The 19,189-nt window shown below is 36.1% G+C and overlaps 1 protein-coding gene and 2 long non-coding RNA genes across 5 annotated transcripts; all 3 read left to right on the plus strand.

Moving 5' to 3' along the window:
* Nucleotides 1-2,429: 2,429 nt before the first annotated feature.
* LOC132628827 (high mobility group B protein 15-like) lies at nt 2,430-4,102 on the plus strand. Its single transcript, XM_060344591.1, has 2 exons — nt 2,430-3,062; nt 3,599-4,102. The coding sequence occupies exons 1-2, from the start codon at nt 2,430-2,432 to the stop codon at nt 3,749-3,751; spliced, it is 786 nt and encodes a 261-aa protein (XP_060200574.1). The 3' UTR covers nt 3,752-4,102.
* A 335-nt stretch (nt 4,103-4,437) lies between these two features.
* Nucleotides 4,438-6,531, plus strand: LOC132626944 (uncharacterized). 2 transcript variants are annotated; one of them, XR_009577714.1, is made up of 3 exons: nt 4,460-4,693; nt 5,385-5,406; nt 6,178-6,531. It is a non-coding gene; the product is annotated as an uncharacterized LOC132626944 (long non-coding RNA). The 2 variants fall into 2 exon arrangements; XR_009577713.1 differs by lacking the exon at nt 5,385-5,406 and having other exon boundaries at nt 4,438-4,693; nt 6,202-6,531.
* Nucleotides 6,532-11,243: 4,712 nt separating this feature from the next.
* On the plus strand, nt 11,244-17,432 carry LOC132626945 (uncharacterized). Of its 2 annotated transcripts, none has more exons than XR_009577715.1 (2): nt 11,244-11,878; nt 17,160-17,432. It is a non-coding gene; the product is annotated as an uncharacterized LOC132626945 (long non-coding RNA). The 2 variants fall into 2 exon arrangements; XR_009577716.1 differs by lacking the exon at nt 17,160-17,432 and adding an exon at nt 13,229-14,247.
* The last annotated feature ends 1,757 nt before the right edge of the window (nt 17,433-19,189 follow it).

The following is a 19,189-nucleotide window of genomic DNA, read 5'->3' on the forward strand; positions in this document are numbered from 1 at the left end:
AGGGCAAGTTCTACAAAGTGGTGGTTAGACCGACTATGTTGTATGGGGCGGAGTGTTGGCCAGTTAAGATCTCTCACGTTCAAAAGATGAAAGTTTCCGAGATGAGAATGTTGAGATGGATGTGTGGGCACACCAGGAGTGACAGGATTAGGAATGAGGCTATTCGGGACAAGGTGGGAGTGGCCTCGGTGAAAGACAAGATGCGGGAAGCGAGACTGAGATGGTTTGGGCATGTGAAGAGGAGAGGTACGGATGCCCCAGTGCAGAGGTGTGAGAGGTTGTCCATGGATGGTTTCAGAAGACGTAGGGGTAGACCGAAGAAATATTGAGGAGAGGTGATTAGACAGGACATGGCGCAGTTACAGCTTAGCGAGGACATGAATTTAGATAGGAGGGTTTGGAGGACCCACATTAGGGTAGAAGGCTAGTAGATAGTCTCGTTATCCTTCATTATTAGTAGGCGCATTATCGCAGTAGAATTTCTTGTGCTCTGATTTCTGATATTATCAGTTATTTCTTGTACTTTGATTATTCTACCTTATCTGTGTCGCTTTCGTTATTTGCATTTCCATATCGCTTTGAAGTTCTTAGCCTATCTGACCTCTTTTTATGATTTTCATTGAGCCAAGGGTCTTTCGGAAACAGTCGTCCTACCTTGGTAGGAGTAAGGTCTACGTACACTCTACCCTCCCCAGACCCCACGTTGTGGGATTTCACTGGGTTATTGTTGTTGTTGTTTGTCGATGTTGTTTGTTAAAGGTTGACTTTATGCAATTTATAGATGGAATTTTCATACATGTGAATCTTCGGGGAGATGCTCATTCGATTACATTTCTTACTAGCTTATCAATGGAGTAACATTTACTCTCACCATAATGAGATGAATTAGGTACTTTTATATGACAACAAATAATTTTATAATTCTACCTTCTTATAATTGGGTGAAATTCAGTGATCACACATAAAATTATTTTTGAAATATAGGGAGGTGACGTGGGAGTTAGGTCATATCCAGTCAAGTCCTACTAAGTGATAATTAGTTCCTATATTAGTGTTCTATTTTTAAAGTATCTGCAGACTTTGGATTTAGAATTTCATCCAAATATGGAATATAATCCATTGTAATTAAAAATGGCAAGTGAATCTGAAGTAAGATTTTCAACATATCTAACAAGACAGAGTGTGTCTGGTTGTATAAGTAACACCACAAGGGCAAGTTTTATTTTTGTCTTTAATTTGCAGAGAAAATGAAGAACTAGGTCCCTTTTTTCTTTCTCCCTTGGATTAACTAGAAGTGTGAGTTTTTTCTCTTTTAATTTATATATACGCTGTTTCTCTTCTGTTCATAGATAATTTAGTAGATTTTTGTGTATATATTTATGTATTGAGATGAAGATAGAATGTGCAAATCCAACTTTTAACTAATGATTTTAAAAGATATCTAGACATGTACATCAAAGTTAGTTTTGCTCTATCAGAAACTATTAATATTTTCCACCTAAACACACATCTTGATATTCATGTATTGTGAATTATTAATTATGCAGACATATAGTATTTTTTATATAGTTTTCAAATATGTAAATTTTATTATAAAATACTCGAAGAAACCATGAAAGAAAGAATTGTTTGATTCCCCAAATAGATCAACTCTCATGTAAATGGACACGGAGGGAGTACTTAAATATCCCTTGATTAATTAAATTGTTTATATATCTATGATAAAGTAAAACACACACCAAATTTATCTCCTCACTTTCTCTGTTTTCTCCATGTGGACTCTACACAAAATGTAGAAGGTAATACTACTTTGTTTGATGTTTTAGCTCCAATAAATTGATGAGTTTTTATATTCTTATTTGATCATAGATACTCTTCAAGAGTATGATAATTGTAGAGATAAAATGAGCATCATCTACTGCATCCGATCATACGTTTACTTTTTAAATGTGTTCAAAGGATCTAACTTCTCCATTTTCCTAAGTAATTTATCGTCTAGAAGGACATAGAATAGAATCAGCTGTTACCTCCAATAATCAATTAAAAGAAAGCAAAGAAATTCGAAAGAAACATAAAAATATTTACATGTATTTATGTTTCCATCTTAATAAGTAGCCCAAATTCAAAACTTCCATGCCTCCTTGCAAGAAAATTTGGTCGCCAAGAGAACAAAAGAAGAAGAAGAAGAAGAAGAATCAAAACAATATCTCTAGGAAAACAAGTTCAAAAAATCAAGAAAATGACTTGTCGTGGTGGAAGTAGGATTAACAAGTTTGATAAGTAAGCATTGGTTGTTGTTATTCAGTTCTTCCAGTTGCATTGTCATGGTGATACAGCTACCCCACCACCCTTACTCACTTTTCTTCCTCTTCTTCTTCTGCAGTTTATAGATTCTTGAGAAAACAAGCATTGAAGTGTTCCCAGAATAAATGGCATCATCCTCTGCTGATCAAAACACTCAGGTGCTAGTTAGAGTAGCACCCAAAAATTATCAATATCCGCCATACCCACCTCCCTTGGCTATATATAAGAATATTGTGGCTTCTACTGAAGTGTTCGTGGATACTTTGAAGAAGTTCCATGCTAGCTTGGGAACCAAGTTCATGATCCCAGTCATAGGGGGGGAAACGGTGGATTTGCATCGCCTCTTTGTTGAGGTAACTACTCGTGGTGGTATCATAAAGGTTCTAGGAGATAAAAGATGGGACGAAGTAGCGTCACTTTTTAGTTTTCCTTCTTCAGAAAGTGATGCTTCATATATCCTTTTGAATTACTATACATCCTTGCTATTCCATTACGAAAGAATTTACTATCACAAGGAAAAGTATTGGACTCCTCCTCCTGATGATGAGTGGCTGCAAGTCTCACGTGCACCTCATCATGGTTTGGCCGCCGGATCTAAGGATTTTAGAGGTGTTCTAAATCAGGTTCCAACAAACCAGGAGTTGCAAATTCACAATATACCTACCGGGGAAGCAGCATCAACAACTGGGGTGGTACCAAAGCAGCGTAGGAAGGCGTGTGGTATTAAAAAGCTCGATCCGGACCTCCCCAAGCGGAACGTAAGTAGTTATAACTTTTTCTATGCAGAACGATTGTTTTAGATGACATGTAGCGCTTACAGAAATTGTGCAGTGATGAAAAAATTGAGAGGCAAACGTTACCAAACGTGTTGAAGTTAAAGTATTCATTTTCCAAGTCAGACAGAAACTTGAAGTTGTTTACTAACTTTGAAACACTTACCTTTCATATTTTTCATTTCTAATAACTTGGATAGATTAACTTTGGAAGCAAAAGAAATGTCACTGAAAAGATCCATGTGCCTCATAGATACAGTTTAATTTGATACTATTTGTGTGAGGGTTGCCTATATTTGACAAATGAAATTTGTGGACACAAAATCATACATCATCCAAGATTTAGGCTTCCACAAATTCCACTTGTCAAACATTTTTAGTTACTTGCATAAGTGGTGTGAGGTACAAAATTAAAATTTCTTAAGTCACATATCTTGATTATGCAAATACTGCTATATAAATGAGCGGTGAAATCCTGAAAATTCCAATGAAATATTTCATCATTTTATGTTATGGTGTAGAATCCAGATTGGACAGCTGTGCAAAGCAAAGGTAGACGCGTGGAAGACAGAGACAGCCTGGGAGTGACTCAGCAAAAAACTACGGTCTTGGTTTGTGAACCGGTCCATGGAAGAGGGCCGTTGTGTATTAAGATCCGGAAGGTCCCGGGATAAGTCACAGCGATCAGGGGAGTACAGTGGGCACCGACCCCCGGGAATCCGGGATTCTCCCCTGAGGAATCTCAACAACATGGGAGATTTGCAGAAATTGTTCAACAGAGTAGGAAGTGTAGTAAAGAGCGATGTTGTTGGAAGACTCTCTGATGATGAGTATTAATTCCAGCTAGTTAGCTTATACTATTAGTATAGCCACATAAAAAACTGTCTTCGTATATTTTGTTGACAAACATTTCATTTTGTGAGACGACGGCCATACTATTTTTCTACATTTTGGTGGATGGTGACAAATGTTATTGTTACATCCCGTACTTTGTATGTTGAATTTGTCATGAGTTAATCGACATAAGCTCAAGTAAAAGATTATTTTTGAGGTCATTTATATTCATGCTATGCTTAACAAGTGATAAGGAAGTGTCATGAAGGTCAGAGGTTAAACAAATCAAAAAGAATAAGTTTCGTCAATATAATATTCCGTACTTTTGGACTATAATTTTAACCACTCTACATATGTAAATAGACCTGACGCACGGGAAAATATTGGTCATATTAATTGTGTATATTAAGAGCTCGATGTTAGGATGGTGTTAATTTCTGTGGGTCCCTCCAAGAAAGTGCCAACAATTATTAATTAATGGATGAAGACCTATTATGTGATTGAATGGGGGCTGGAACGTGTACACTTTATGAACACATATAAAGGGGCACTTAAATTGATATTTTCCATTCTAATTAAGCGAAGCTTAGGTGCCCTTTACTTATGAAGCAACTTGGACAGCAAATCACTTTGGGGTTGAGCTACTGGAAGTAACAAAAACGTTCTACTACATTTCTCTTGCAAGACATAACATCAAATCTCCTTCTTCAACAACTTAGTAGCAAAATTTTCCTCTCAAAAACCAAGAAGAAACAACGTGTATTTCAGCCCCTAATATCAACGTGAGTTCCATTTTTTTTTATTAGTGAAGCAAAGTATAATTCCTCTCAAGAAATATATACAAGTTTTGTTCTCTACCTCGATCTCGTTATTCCGTTGTTGTCGTGTTGTTGAATTCGGGTCTTCTTCAAAGTGAAGTAAGGTGGAAGAATACTACTTCTTTGCATATAAGATAAGAAATCCTCTCTCCTAGATGTATTTGATTTATCTAAGTCATATCAACATTGCTAGATGAAAGAAATACGAAAATTATATTGAAATTGGATAAATTGGTGTTGTAGTTCGGTGGGCTGTTTTGGCAGGTTGTTCTTATGAAATTATATGACTGGAAATTAATTGAATAACCTGGAGGTTTTATTGTTATTGTTAATATTGTTGAGAAATTTTGGAATGAAGATGGGGGTTTAAAACTATTGTTTAATTGACAGGCCAAGTTTGCCGCTCGTCGCAATATTGTTTGAATTATTGAAACTATTTTTATATTGTTGAGGGGCTGGATCGATGGGATTGATTATTGATGTTGTTAATATGGTTGCTAGTGTTGTTGTTGATAATTTGGTCGGGTTAAATTCTCGGGGTTTGTTGAATTTATAAAGGAAATGTTGTTCGAATTTCTATAAATGATGTCCTAGCTTAGAGTTGGATTCCTAAGTACCTTTAGCTAATGCTTGGTATCTACTGACGTTGTTGTAGATCTTGGGAAGCCCGAGGCAAGGTATGTTAAGGCTATTCTCTTTTCTTCTTTTGGCATGGTCTATATGAAACAAACGGACGACGAACGTATAAACTCCAAAGAAGCTTCTATTCTTAAATAATAGAATGGCTAATATTCTTGATTTCAAGAAGCTATTTCATTATGCCCTGATACGTGTCTATGATTCCTGAAGTCCTATTTTGATATTATAATCCATAGTGACATTCGAGGGTATTATGCTTCCAGGTTATTCCAAGAGTTTCAGAAATAATCTTATGAGTCTCACTTGCATTCGTTTGTATCTATATATATATGTATGCACTATTTTACTTTACCGATCCACGCTATAGTTGGCCAGGTACGGCACGTAGATGTGCAACCACTGATCAGTTGATTATACACACCGAGTCCCACTAGGGTCGGGTACGTTATACATACCAAGTCCCACTAGGGCCGGGTACGTTATACACATCGAATCCCACTAGGGCCGGGTACGTTATACACCGAGTCCCACTAGGTTTGGGTATGTTATATGAGAGAGATTCGGTCTTTAAGAGCCTATGCATTTGATAAATGATTTTACATGGAAACATGCATAGTCATCGCCTTCAGGGCTATTTACATTACTAGTCTTAGCCTTCGGGGCTATTTACATTATTGTTCTCTGCCTTCAGGGCTATTCACCGTACAAGTTGTTTCTCGTACTTTCATTATGATTTATGATTCATTCCTTATGATTACTGCTGCCTTACATACTCGGTACATTGTTCGTACTGACGTCGCTATGCCTAGGGGCACTGTGTTTATGCCACACAGCCCTAGATTACTTTGCAGGAAATATTATACAGGAGACTGACTGTAGGGTATTCCCAGGTTATCAACTGGATTGGAAAACTCCATTTCATTCTGAGTATGGCCGAGTCAGAGTATTTCTTTATGATTTAAGTCAGATGCATTATGGGTATGTTGGGACCCTGTCCCAACTTATGTTTTAATAACATGTTCTAGGTTAGAGATTTTTGGAGACAGAGTTATGTACATAGTATGTCATTCTTGTAAGTGCCTATGTAAGCCGATATATCATTTTGCACTTTACGGATTTAATATGATTACAGATTTTACTTGATTTAAGAAAGATGAAAAGAATGTTTTGAAAAGCTTTCATTATGCATATCATTTCATGATTAAGATTCCAGTAGTATTATGGGTATAACGAGAACCAGCGGGTTCGCTCGGCTCTAAGTAAGGCTCGGGCGCCCATCATGCCCTATCGGAATAGGGGTGTGACAAAGTGGTAACAGAGCAGTTCATCCTAGGGGTTGTCTGAAATGTCATGTCTAGTAAAGTCTTTTTTATGGTGTGTTGCGCGCCACATTTATAAACAGGAGGCTACAGGGCATTTAGGATGGTTACTTTTTTTTCATATCTTAGGATCGTGCGATAGATCTAAGAGATAGGAAATGATATCCCTTACGTACTGACCTTTGATTTGAGCAAGAGAGTGATGTCGACAAGAGAATGTAAATAATGATACTGGGAGTTACAGAGGTAGGATATTTCATTGAGGTTACGTTATCAGAATTTGTATATACATAATGGCGAACTGATCATCATCAAGGTAATTTATTGTAAGTATAGTGAGAAAATGGATTGGATGTATATATATTGATGATAAGTTCAGTTATAAGGTGTGAACAGAAGAAGCTGAAGGAATCAGAAAAAAGATAAGTAACGGTAAGCAGGGTATATGTCAGATATGGTATGAATGTTGCATGTATGATTGAAACCTAAAGTTAAAGATTGAAAGGGAAAGTAAACAGGAAAGTATAACAGGTACGGTTTGAGTTGGACATACGAGGTAAGTTCATCATTTTCATACTGCTGTTAATATTGGGAGCCCTGTGTGGCTATGATATGACATATATATATATATATATGTTGGCCCTGCGAGGCATTGTTGCTAATTCCTGCGTGCAGGTTTTGGGATAGTAAGAAATACAGAGGAAACTCTGCTAAAATTTTCATAGAAATAAAAAGAGAAAGATATAAGTTCGTAATATGTCTTGAAAGGTCGTGTCAACAGTAATGATAGGATTTGACTAAGTCGCGAGTACGACTGACTTTGAGAAATAAGTTAACTGTTGAATTGATAGTACTAGTAATTATGAAGTCGATATCGATATGGTAAAAAGAAATGCTAGGATAATTTGGAAGGGCTTGTGATACTAAGAGATGATTTAGAAAAGGCTGGCAAATCTTAATATAATGTTATATTGAGGTATCGACTGAATTGATAAGTGGGAATAAATTACGACGAGTTTATAGTTAAAAGAAGTAATAGTATGATTGAGACAAGAGTACAGAGGAAGAAGAATTGTCACGAATATGAATGTATTGATAAGACAGCTCGTGAGGTATTAAGGATAAGATTGACCAGAAAGGGTAAAAGGTTAAGTACGCCTACTCCACAGAGTGTAATTAAACCATAGTAAGAATCGTGAATAAGGTTAAAAAGTGTTACCCTATAGGATTGATTACGAATAGGATACAATGTGAATATAATGAGGATTGTTATGAAAATGAGTAAAGCCTAGTCAGAAAGTGACTAAAAGATATGACGTGATCTATGTGACTAAAGTATAAAGGCAAGTGTGAAACGAAAAGGCAAGCTATAGAACGAATAAGAAAGACTTATAAAGTTCTATAGGGAAAGTTCAGAACAAAGATTATGTGATAATGAAAATGATAGCGACCACAAGAAAAGAAGGAGTTAATTGAAAGAAGGAAATAAAAAGAAAGCGAGATAACTATGTATTAACAGGTTATGACATGTATAGCCGAGAACAAGAGTAATATAAGTGACGGAATTGTGAAAGATCAAATTACAGAAAGATGAGCAACGAGGTAGAATGAGTGCCACAAAATGACTAGATGATAAGAACAAACAGGGATGAACAGAATACGTTTTGAAAATGAGAAAGGGGTTATGCAGAAGTAATGTTTTTCGAAGGATACAGAGGTAGCATAAGATTCCTCGTGCACTGAATAAAAGATGGACATAGACTGGAGAAATGGTAAGAGAATTCTAAATAAAGCACCCAAGATAGACGTAATTAATTGAGTACGAGTACAGAACGAAAGGGAATTATATAGCTACGAACTTAAAGGTGTAGTACGACGACAAGGTGATAGATAATATTGTCATTAAGATGAACTCGATATGATTTTGAGTAAGTTAGAAGTCAGTGCTGGGTACACAATAAAGGTAAAAGAGCATAAGACATAAAAGAGTACTGCGTGTATATGACTTCACCTCGGAAACAGTGAAATCCTTAAAGGACAAGGACTGTGGGTTTGAGGAAAAAATGATGTATTGTAAATTTATTATAGGAAATAGATGATATAGGTTGGGATAAAGATAATGTTACAAGAGAACTTTGGACACTTATCATCAGAATATGAGTGCTACCTAATTGAGAATTTGGAACGACTACAAGTACTAATTAATTATTGATTGGAGTAAGTGGAATGTGGCCTTGGATGAGTTGCTACATTGGTTGCATTACTCGATTACAGATTATCAGATGAAATTTTGTAATATATATAGAAAGGTTCTCATCGCTTCGTGATTTTGGTAAGGTTTCGTACGTGGATAATCAAAGTTATAGATTATAACGAAAAGACATAGATATGGTACAGTATACCAAGTGAATTGGAAAAAGGATCAGATGAATTTGAGATTGAAAATGGGGACATAGAGCAGAATATAAACAGATAATGGTATAAGTACACCCTTAAGGGGGAAGCGGGTGAGAGAAATGCAGGTGTAAGATGGAAACAATTGACACTGAAATATATTTTATATAGATGCTTAAACTTCAAGTGAGATCCCTTGCTAAAACAAGTTAGTAAGATCTGAAAGCCAGCAATAAATGGATAGAAGTCAGGATGGTATTTGAGACAGTGATGAGAATTATTTGTAAAGATCTTGAATGATATGACATTAGAAAGTGAGTGCTTATAAAAAGAAAGAATACGACAAGAGAATCGAAACGAGTAACTAAAGAGATATTATAAAGGATGGCAATGCTATACTAGATTAGAGGCTAAGATGTTGGCAATAGAGTTGTTTGCTAATGATATTGTGACTTACCAGTAGCAAAAGGGACAGAAAATATCCTATAGTATGATATGAGAAAATCAAGGGGGGAATAAAGGAAAGGAAAGGAGTATGACAAGATAGGCTACGAGCGAGTTTTATTACGAATGAGATATGTAAAGCAGAATGAACTAGGAGAAGGAAAGACTGTGACAAAGATCGGATATACTTTATACAAGTTGTACAAGAATAGTTATGCAACCTACGAATATTTGTATGTTAAGAATGAGACCAAATTAGTACTTGATAAGAAGAGTAAGGATTCAGTAATAACAATGTGGTTGTGATATTTTGGGTACATTAAGGAAAGGTGTAAGATGGTTTGAGCCAAATTACCGAGATAGAATTAATACTAAGGGAAAATAGGAGATGGCCATGGTTGAGCCGAAGATTCATCCCGATACTGATTGTAAGATACGAGAGGAGAAGGCAAGAGAAAGCATGAAGACTAGTGAAACAACGCTAAGGTATTTCTTGGGCTAATTTGAGCACCTACGCATATTCTTGTAAAGATTGCAACATGATGTGTGACATGAAAACTAAGAGCAAAATCTAAGTAAAGAGGTAATAGAAGAGTTTGAATTAAAGATAAAGAAATGGCACGACATAATATGCCTAAAGTGTTACAAGTTGGATTAAGGGAAATTGTGAAATGGTTTAAGCGAGACGATCAGAACGAGCTGGTTACTAGAAGACAGTGAATTTACATGTCAAATAAAAAATTCTCTCAGAATTATACCAGTTAACGATAGTCAGATCACAGAGTAGCTATGTAAAGTTATTATATGAGGGAACTCCAGTGTTACTTGATAGCCAACTCTAAATATCGAGATTAAGAGCTAAAAGGTAGAGTGACAGTTAAAGTCTCTTAAAGAAGTCGAGAAGTGATACATGAGGCTGAAGATTCCCGAATATGGACTGGAACAGCAGAGCAATGTAAGGTTATTGAATTAAAATAATGTTACACCTTGGAAAATTTCGTTTTGGTCTACAGGTTACCGAGAGGCATGAAATACTCCAAGGATTGTAAAGTCTAATAAATCGACAAGGGACATCTGCGTGTTATAAAAGCTTATGTAAAGATTAAGATGTAAAATGAAGTGAACGATACATCTTAAGGGAGTAACTTATAGAAGAAGAAAGAGTCAAGTTATGACTTAGTGCACTATTAATACAAGTCAGAATCAATCAGTGTCAGTACAACTAAACAGTATGCAAACAAGAGAGAGAGTAACATTTCAGCAAAAGAGCTCGCAATACAACTGTCAACCAACTGAAAAATAAAGAGGAGAGTAAAGACAACAACGTGGAATTATTACCTCGAGAGGAAAATGCAAGAGGAAATATTACGGTAATGGTTACTTAGAGATATGGAATGCCTTATAGCAAATTGAAGGGAATCGACCAATGAAAGAGCATGTGAAAGACATATTTCAATAAGAGAACACTTGAGGAAGTATTAGGAATGCAATATTAGCTTAACATTCAAGGACGAATGTTCCTAAAGGGAGAAGGATGTTACGTCCCGTACTTTGTATGTTAAATTTGCCATGAGTTAATCGACATAAGCTCAAGGAAAATATTATTTTTGAGCTCATCGGTATTCATGCTATGCTTAACAAGTGATAAGGAAGTGTCATGAAGGTCAAAAGTTAAACAAATCGAAGAGAATAAGTTTCGTCAATGTAATATCCCGTACTTTCGGGCTATAATTTTAACTGCTCGACATATGTAAGTAGACCTGACCCACGGGAAAATATTAGTCATATTAATTGTGTATATTAAGAGCTCGATATTTTAAGGATGGTGTTAATTTCGTGTGGGTCCCTCCAAGAAAGTGCCAACAATTATTAATTAATGGATGAAGACCTATTATGTGGTTGAAAGGGGGCTGGAACGTGTACACTTTATGTACACATATAAAGAGGCACTTAAATTGATATTTTCCATTCTAATTAAGAGGAGCTTAGGTGCCCTTTGCTTATGAAGTAACCTGGACAGCAAATCACTTTGGGGTTGAGCTACTGGAAGTTGCAAACCGTTCTACTACATTTCTCTTGCAAGACATAACATCAAATCCCCTTCTTCAACAACTTAGTAGCAAAAGTTTCCTCTCAAAAACCAAGAAGAAACAACGTGTATTTCAGCCCCTAATATCAACATGATTTCCATTTTTTTTTATTATTAGTGAAGCAAAGTATAATTCCTCTCAAGAAATATATACAAGTTTTGCTCTCTACCTCGATCCCGTTATTCCGTTGTTGTCGTGTTGTTGAATCTGGGCATTCTTGAAAGTGAAGTAAGGTGGAAGGAAACTACTTCTTTGCATATAAGGTAAGAAATACTCTCTCCTAGATGTATTTGATTTATCTAAGTCGTATCTACATTGCTAGATGAAATAAATGCAAAACTTATATCGGAAATCGGATAAATTGGTGTTGTAGTTCGGCGGGCTGTTTTGGGAGGTTGTTCTTATGAAATTATATGACTGGAAATTAATTGAATAACCTGGAGGTTTTATTTTTATTTTTAATATTATTGAGAAATTTTGGAATGAAGATGGGGTTTGAAACTATTGTTTAATTGACAAGCCAAGTTTGCCGCTCGTCGCAATATTGTTTGAATTATTGATACTATTTTTATATTGTTGAGGGGTTGGATCGATGGGATAATTATTGATGTTGTTTATATGGTTGTCGGTGTTGTTTTTGATGATTTGGCCGGGTTGAATTCTCAGGGTTTGTTGAATTTATAAAGGAAATGCTATCGGAATTTCTATAAATGACGTGCTAGCTTAGAATTGGATTCCTAAGTACCTTTAGCTAATGTTTGGTATCTACTAACGTTGTTGTAGATCTTGGGAAGCCCGAGACTTAGGTTTGGATTAGTTTAAGAAGCGGACAAAGTATGTTAAGGCTATTCTCTTTTCTTCTTTTTGGCATAGTCTATATGAAACAAACTGACGACGAACGTATAAACTCCAAAGAAGCTTCTATTCTTAAATACTAGAATAGCTAATGTTCTTGATTTCCAGAAGTTATTTCATTATGCCCTGATACGTGTCTATGATTCCTGAAGTCTTATTTTGATATTATAATCCATACTGACATTCGAGGTATTATGCTTCTAGGTTATTCAAAGAGTTTCAGAAATAATCTTATGAGTCTCACTTGCATTCATTTGTATATATATATATATATATATATACATACATGTATACACTATTTTAATTCACCGAGCCATGCTATAGTTGGCTGGGTACGGCACGTAGATGTGCAACCACTAATCAGTTGGTTATACACACCGAGTCCCACTAAGGTCGGGTATGTTATACACACCGATTCCCACTAGGGACGAGTACATTATACACACCGAGTCCCACTAGGGCTAGGTACGTTATATGAGAGAGATTCGGTCTTTAAGGTCCTATGCATTTGATAAATGATTTTACATTGAAACATGCATTATCATCGCCTTCAAGGCTATTTACATTACTAGTCTTTTCCTTCAGGGATATTTACATTATTGTTCTCTGCCTTCAGGGATATTCACCGTATAGGTTGTTTCTCATACTTTCATTATGATTTATGATTCATTGCTTATGATTATTGTTGCCTTACATACTCGGTACATTGTTCGTACTGACGTCCCTTTTCCTGGGGGCGCTGCGTTCATGCCACACAGCCCCAGATTGCTTTGCAAGAAAGATTATACAGGAGTCTGACTGTAGGGTATTCTCAGGCTATCAGCTGGATTGGTAAACTCCATTTCATTCGGAGTATGGCCGAGTCAGAGTTTTTCTTTATGATATGAGTCAGATGCATTATGGGTATGTTGGGACCCTATTTGTTTTGATATCATGTTCTATGTTAGAGACTTTTGCAGACGGAGTCATGTACATAGTATGTCATTCTTGTAAGCGGCTATATAAGCCGATATATCATTTTGCACTTTACGGATTTCATATGATTACAGATTTTACTTGATTTAAGAAAGACGAAAAGAATGTTTTGAAAAGCTTTCATTATGCATATCATTTCATAATTAAGAGTCCAGTAATATTATGAGTATAACGAGAACCAGCGGGTTCGCTCGGCTCTAAGTAAGGGTCGGGTGCCCATCATGCTCTATCGGAATAGGGGTGTGACAGTTATATTTTAATATTGCAGTTTCTATATTTTAACTTGTGTTTAAGATATCATCATAAAATATTTTTTCAAAAATTGAGGTTTAAGTTCAGGTTCTCCGGTGTTTAAATTACAACACCAAGTCCTAACTGTTTCTACAGAATTTAATTTATATGTATCATGTAAAAATGTTTTACATAATCAGTCAAGGGTTTAGCTAGGGTGGCCTAATAAGCTGGTTCATCCAAAATTCTTTTGCTGGCCAGAAAATTATACTATATATGCAAAGTCAAATTATTCTTTATGTATCATAGTAGTTATTGTATTCTCTTACCTTCTTTGTGTATTTACTTTCTTTATATTTTAAATCACTTTACTGAAAATTTTGGCTCTATCACTAAATCGCTTCATACAAAATGGACTACATTGATTGAGTCCTATCCGACGGTAACAGTGAAACAATATTATAACCAATGAGAGGGTATTACAATAAAATTTTACGTGACTAAGTAGGTTCACCGTGAAATATTAAAAAAAAGTTCTTATTATATTATGATGTTACTAATGTTTGTTCTACTTTAAATGACTATCTAATGAGCTTTTTTTACTTTAGGATGTTTTAATTTTCTTGTCGTATTTTCACCTCTAGAGAATGACAGTAGAAAAATAATATTGGTGAGACTTTATGCTAGCTCAAGATCATTAACTATGATTGAAAGATTCAACTAAAGAAGAAGAACAAGCTTTGAAACGAAAAGGAAAATTGTGGATGAGAGAATTTTGTAAGCAAAGAAGGGCTTTCTTATATTTACTTGAATCTGCTTGGTTACAAATGACTAAGGGCACTAGGTTACAAATGACTAAGGGCACTCCTAGTTATGCTTGTGTTGGGGTGGTACCATTATCACTATTCAACAGTCCCTTAATTGTATCAAAGCAATTAAATATACACACTTCGTCCAGTTGGTGGCTCAGGGAAAACATTTTATCTGCCACCTTGGTTAACTTTCATGAAGCAGTGTTTAATGAATAAACCTAAACTGTCCACTAGATGTTTATGTTAGATTAAATATTGTTTCATTTATTATAGACGTTTAATATGACTCATATATTAGGCAATTAAATAATTAACTACCTTGTCTCCTGATTAAGTAAGGAATCAGATTTTATTTTTATGAAAACAATCAGATAATATTATTCCTCTGTTGATTACCAAAAATAAATACTACTCCCTTCGTCCATGTTTATTTGTCCATATTTGACTTGGTTGTACCGACCCGTTTAGTCATTATAGTCTTTCCGGCATTTTCACCCTTTCCCGAGCATTGATTAGCCCACTTTTGACCCGAGGGAACCGTTGACACGCTTCCAGATGTGTCTAGATCAGATTCGAGCAACTTTTGTGAAATTTGGCCTTTAAGAGAAAAAGAGTTGACCCAAAGTTGACTTTTGGATGAACGGACCTTTTTCGGAATTCCGTCGATATCGAGAGTTTCGGATGGTCATTTATAACTTACGTGTATATCTGGTTCGGTTCCCAATGCACTCAGATGCATTTTGGGACTTAGGTTGGAAAATTTAAAATGAGGTATCGGGGGTTGACTCGGTAAACGAGACCTCCGTTGGGAATTTTGAGGCCACGAGTGCATTCATAGTGTATTTTTATGTGGATCTGTGTATATGGTTTGTGAGCAGATGGCCTTGAAAGTGGTTCAGGATTTTGATCGAGACTTAGAAAATTTAGTTGGATTCTGGTACCTGGTGTCTGCATTGGTGGCACCAATGCCATCCCAGCCGTACCGCTGTTGTGGCAGGGTGAACGCTGGGGCGGCAAAGTATGATTGGCCCAGACCGTCCAAACGGTCTGTTGAGCGTTGTTGTGGTGCCGCTGTTGTGGCCCCGTTTACGGGCCTGTTATTTCATTAAGTGTGTTTTAAATAAGCCCTTAGTCTATCATTTATTACCATATGAAAATAGAACTCTTGGACCTGCTCTTGGAGATTCTTGGTGGTAAGTTCCCCTAATTCTTTTACTATTTCATTAATCCTAATCATCATAGATTCCTCCTTCTCTTAATAATCACTTAATAATGGAAGGTAAAAGTGGAGATAATGAATGTTCTATCTACGCTTATTTATGGTGAAATTGATGGGGTTTATGCTAGATTTTAATGAATCTAAGATTGTTAATCATATATCTTCCATTATTAAAGTTGAATTCTTAAATCAAAGAGTTATGGTTTATCCCCAAATTGGGAGTTTTGCTCCAAATCTGAAATTAGGGGATTTCATGAGTTAAATCAACAATTAGTTGGTGGGTAATGATCACCTAATGCTTAATTTGATATTTCACTCCCGAATTTCCCGCTTTGACCTTGTGGGCCAATTTCCCCAAATGTTAGGGTTGGATTTGACCTAAATTGAATGATAGCAATATTAGTATCGTTCTTCATGATTTCTAATCTAAATTTCGAATATGCCTAGACTTTATATATCTTGAGGCTCAGCGAAAGGGGATGGCGAAAGAGTGAGTGTCGGTGTTTTCTGTTCGACCATCCAGGTGGGTTATGGTTTACCCTTGGTGAGAATTCATATAGCGAAGCATATATTTAGATTATATTGTCGGAGAAAGCATGTAAACCTTCAGGTATGAAGTTGGGATGAATATTGTCTTAGGTTAGACCCTATTGCGTGATTAGGGTTAGCCACCCTATTGTGTGTGATTTGATTGTTCTATTGTGTTGGCTTGATGCCATGTGTTTCTAGTAGATATTGGAATATGTTGTTCCTTCTTGATTATGATATCGTTGGCGTAGCCACCGTTGGTCCTTGTGCCACTTATTTATTGTTGGCGTATCCCTTTATCTGTACTGGTGATATTAAGCATGATTATTGTTGTTGATACATGCATTGCACGCATTCTCATTCTCATTCTCCATGATATATCGTTGAGACATTGATGAAACTTCATGAAACATTATTATGAGCTTGGCTCGATTTTAAAATGAGAGTGATGTGAGAGTTTGATATCTGATATTAGTTCCGGAATAGTAGATTGAGTGAAGGAATAGACTATGCGGGTCCCCTAGGATGGTGCCAGTGATAACCCTTAGTGGGCAATGATTCGGGATCTCGTCTTTCTATTAGGAAAAGATCTGGGACGAGTGGCACTTAAACTTCGCAAGTCACTTTGGGTTGTACTACCGAGATGTCAATATTTCCATCCGGAGTGCATGTGTACAAATGTTGTACTTGTGATGTTGGATTTAGACTTGATATATTGAGACTTAGCACATTTAGGATTAGATGCTCTACTTAGGGGATGACGCATACTTGGCTTCGATTATCTTTGACTTATATTTATTGGTTTATTAGTCTATCTTGTTTTATTAGCTGAATTGTGTTAGCTATGATTATTCGGCCAATGATGCCTACCGGTACTGTTGTATTGTACTGACCTGGATTTGCTGCATTCCTTTATGAATGCAGAGTGTCAGGTTGGGTCTGCTTCCATCTCTCGTGGCTGATTGTCATCTTTAGTATTGTTGCGAGTTTCAAGGGTGAGCACAGACGCTCGCTGCCTTGAAGACTCTTCCCATTTTATTTCTTATTTTTCAATTCTGAGACATAGACAGATTTATGTAATATTATTCCAGACTTGTATATTTTCATTAGAAGTTCTTGTATGACTTAGACTAGACCCTGGGGGTATTTCTTATTCCGCACTATTTCTATTATCTAATATTATGAGACTTAAGTATTTATTCTTTTCTGCTTGTTCGATTATTTATTCTTGTCTTTACTTATCATTGGGTTGAGAGTTTGCTTACCGAGGTAGAAAAGGTAAGTGCCCGCATGACTTATGTCAAATTGGGTCGTGACATTGGCATACCCTTTAAGAAGCAATTCGTGGTGGCAAATGAGTGGGTTTGGTTGGGTTTGGACAAATTAAAAATGGGTTGAACAAAAATGGGCTTGGTTTCAATCCGCCTATATTGCATGTTTCAACTCCCTCTGTTTCAATTTGTTTATCTGGTTTTGACTTAGCATGAAGTTTAAGAGAATAAAGATAATTTGTAATTTTGTGATCTTAAACTAAAAATATATAGAATGTATAGAAATATCCTTTAATCTTATAGTTTTAAACTATTGGAAATTCTCTGTTCAGTGGACTCACATATTTAATATAATTGTACATAGATTGCTATTAATTAAAGAATCCCATTTTATTGATCTAATAAAGTATTAATTTTATGGGCTATATAAATATTATTGTGTAAGGTATGAATTTTATATGCGTAGAAACCTAGTTAACTCTTCAGTTATAATTGAGGGGTTCATAACTGAAGAGCTACTCCTCTTCTAAAAGGTTATGTAACGACCGTTTGGTCGTTATTGCATCTCTGATACTTTTGACCCTTTCCCAAGCTTGGTTAGCTCACTTTTGCCCCGAGGGACCATTGACACACTTTTTGAGTTGCCTAGATTTGATTTGGACGACTTCTTGTGAAAATTGGGCTTAAAGAGAAAAATAGTTGTACAAAGTTGGCTTTTGGATAAATGTACTTTTTTAAAAAATTCATCGATTCAGAAAGGTCCGGATGGTCTTTTAGAACTAGTGTGCATATTTGGTTCAGTTCACAACGCACTCAGAAGCATTTTGAGACTTGGGTTGGAAAGTTAGTTTTGAGGTATCGGGGGTTGACTCGGTCAACGAGACCTCCAATGGAAATTTTGAGGCCACGAGTGCATTCGTAGCATGTTTTTATGTACATATGCATATTTGGTTTGTGTTCAGGCGGTTCCGGGATGGTTCCGGGTGTCAAATTCAAATTTGGAAGACGCTAGAAAATTCTTGTGTCTGGTGCCTCCGATTCGTCCTTCGATTTGGTCCTCCGATTCGGCCTCCAATTCGGTCCTTCAATTCAGTCCTCCCATTTGGCCTCCAATTCGGCCTCCGAATCGGCCTCCGATTCGGTCCTTCGATTCGGCCTCCAATTTGGTGACGGGCAGTGCCTGGGGTATTTAATGATATAAAACCCCCAAATCTTTCCATTCATTTATTATTCCTAAGTAGTTAATCTTGGGAGCTTTTCTATAGGTTTCTTAGAGATATTTTGGGAATACTCTTGGAAGCAAATTTTGCTATCGCTCTTCTATTTCTTTAATCATAATCATCATAGATCCTCCCGTTCCTTTAATAATTCCTTAGTAATGGAAGATGAAAGTGGGTTTTGATGAAATTTTTCCCTAGGCTTACTAATGATGAAATTGATGGTGTTTATGTTAGATTTTGATGAATCTAAGCTTGTTAATCATATATCTTTCATTTCTAGTGTTGAATTTCGGAATCAAAGAGTTAGGGTTTATACCCAAATTAGGGGTTTTACTTCAAATTCAAAATTGGGTAAATCTATGAGTTAATTTAGCAATTAGTGATTGGGTTATGATCACCTAGTGTCTAACTGGATATTTTTCTTTTGAATTTTCCATTTTTCCATTGTGGGTCCCGTTTCCCT

This window comes from Lycium barbarum, chromosome 2 (genome assembly GCF_019175385.1).
Source record: "Lycium barbarum isolate Lr01 chromosome 2, ASM1917538v2, whole genome shotgun sequence".
Classification (NCBI taxonomy): Eukaryota; Viridiplantae; Streptophyta; class Magnoliopsida; order Solanales; family Solanaceae; genus Lycium; species Lycium barbarum.

Bases quoted from the DNA above. Each gene is read 5' to 3' on its own strand.
- LOC132628827 (XM_060344591.1), top strand. From the start codon at position 2,430: ATGGCATCATCCTCTGCTGATCAAAACACTCAGGTGCTAGTTAGAGTA. The intron at 3,063-3,598 runs GTAAGTAGTTAT...GTTATGGTGTAG, and splicing joins CGGACCTCCCCAAGCGGAAC to AATCCAGATTGGACAGCTGT.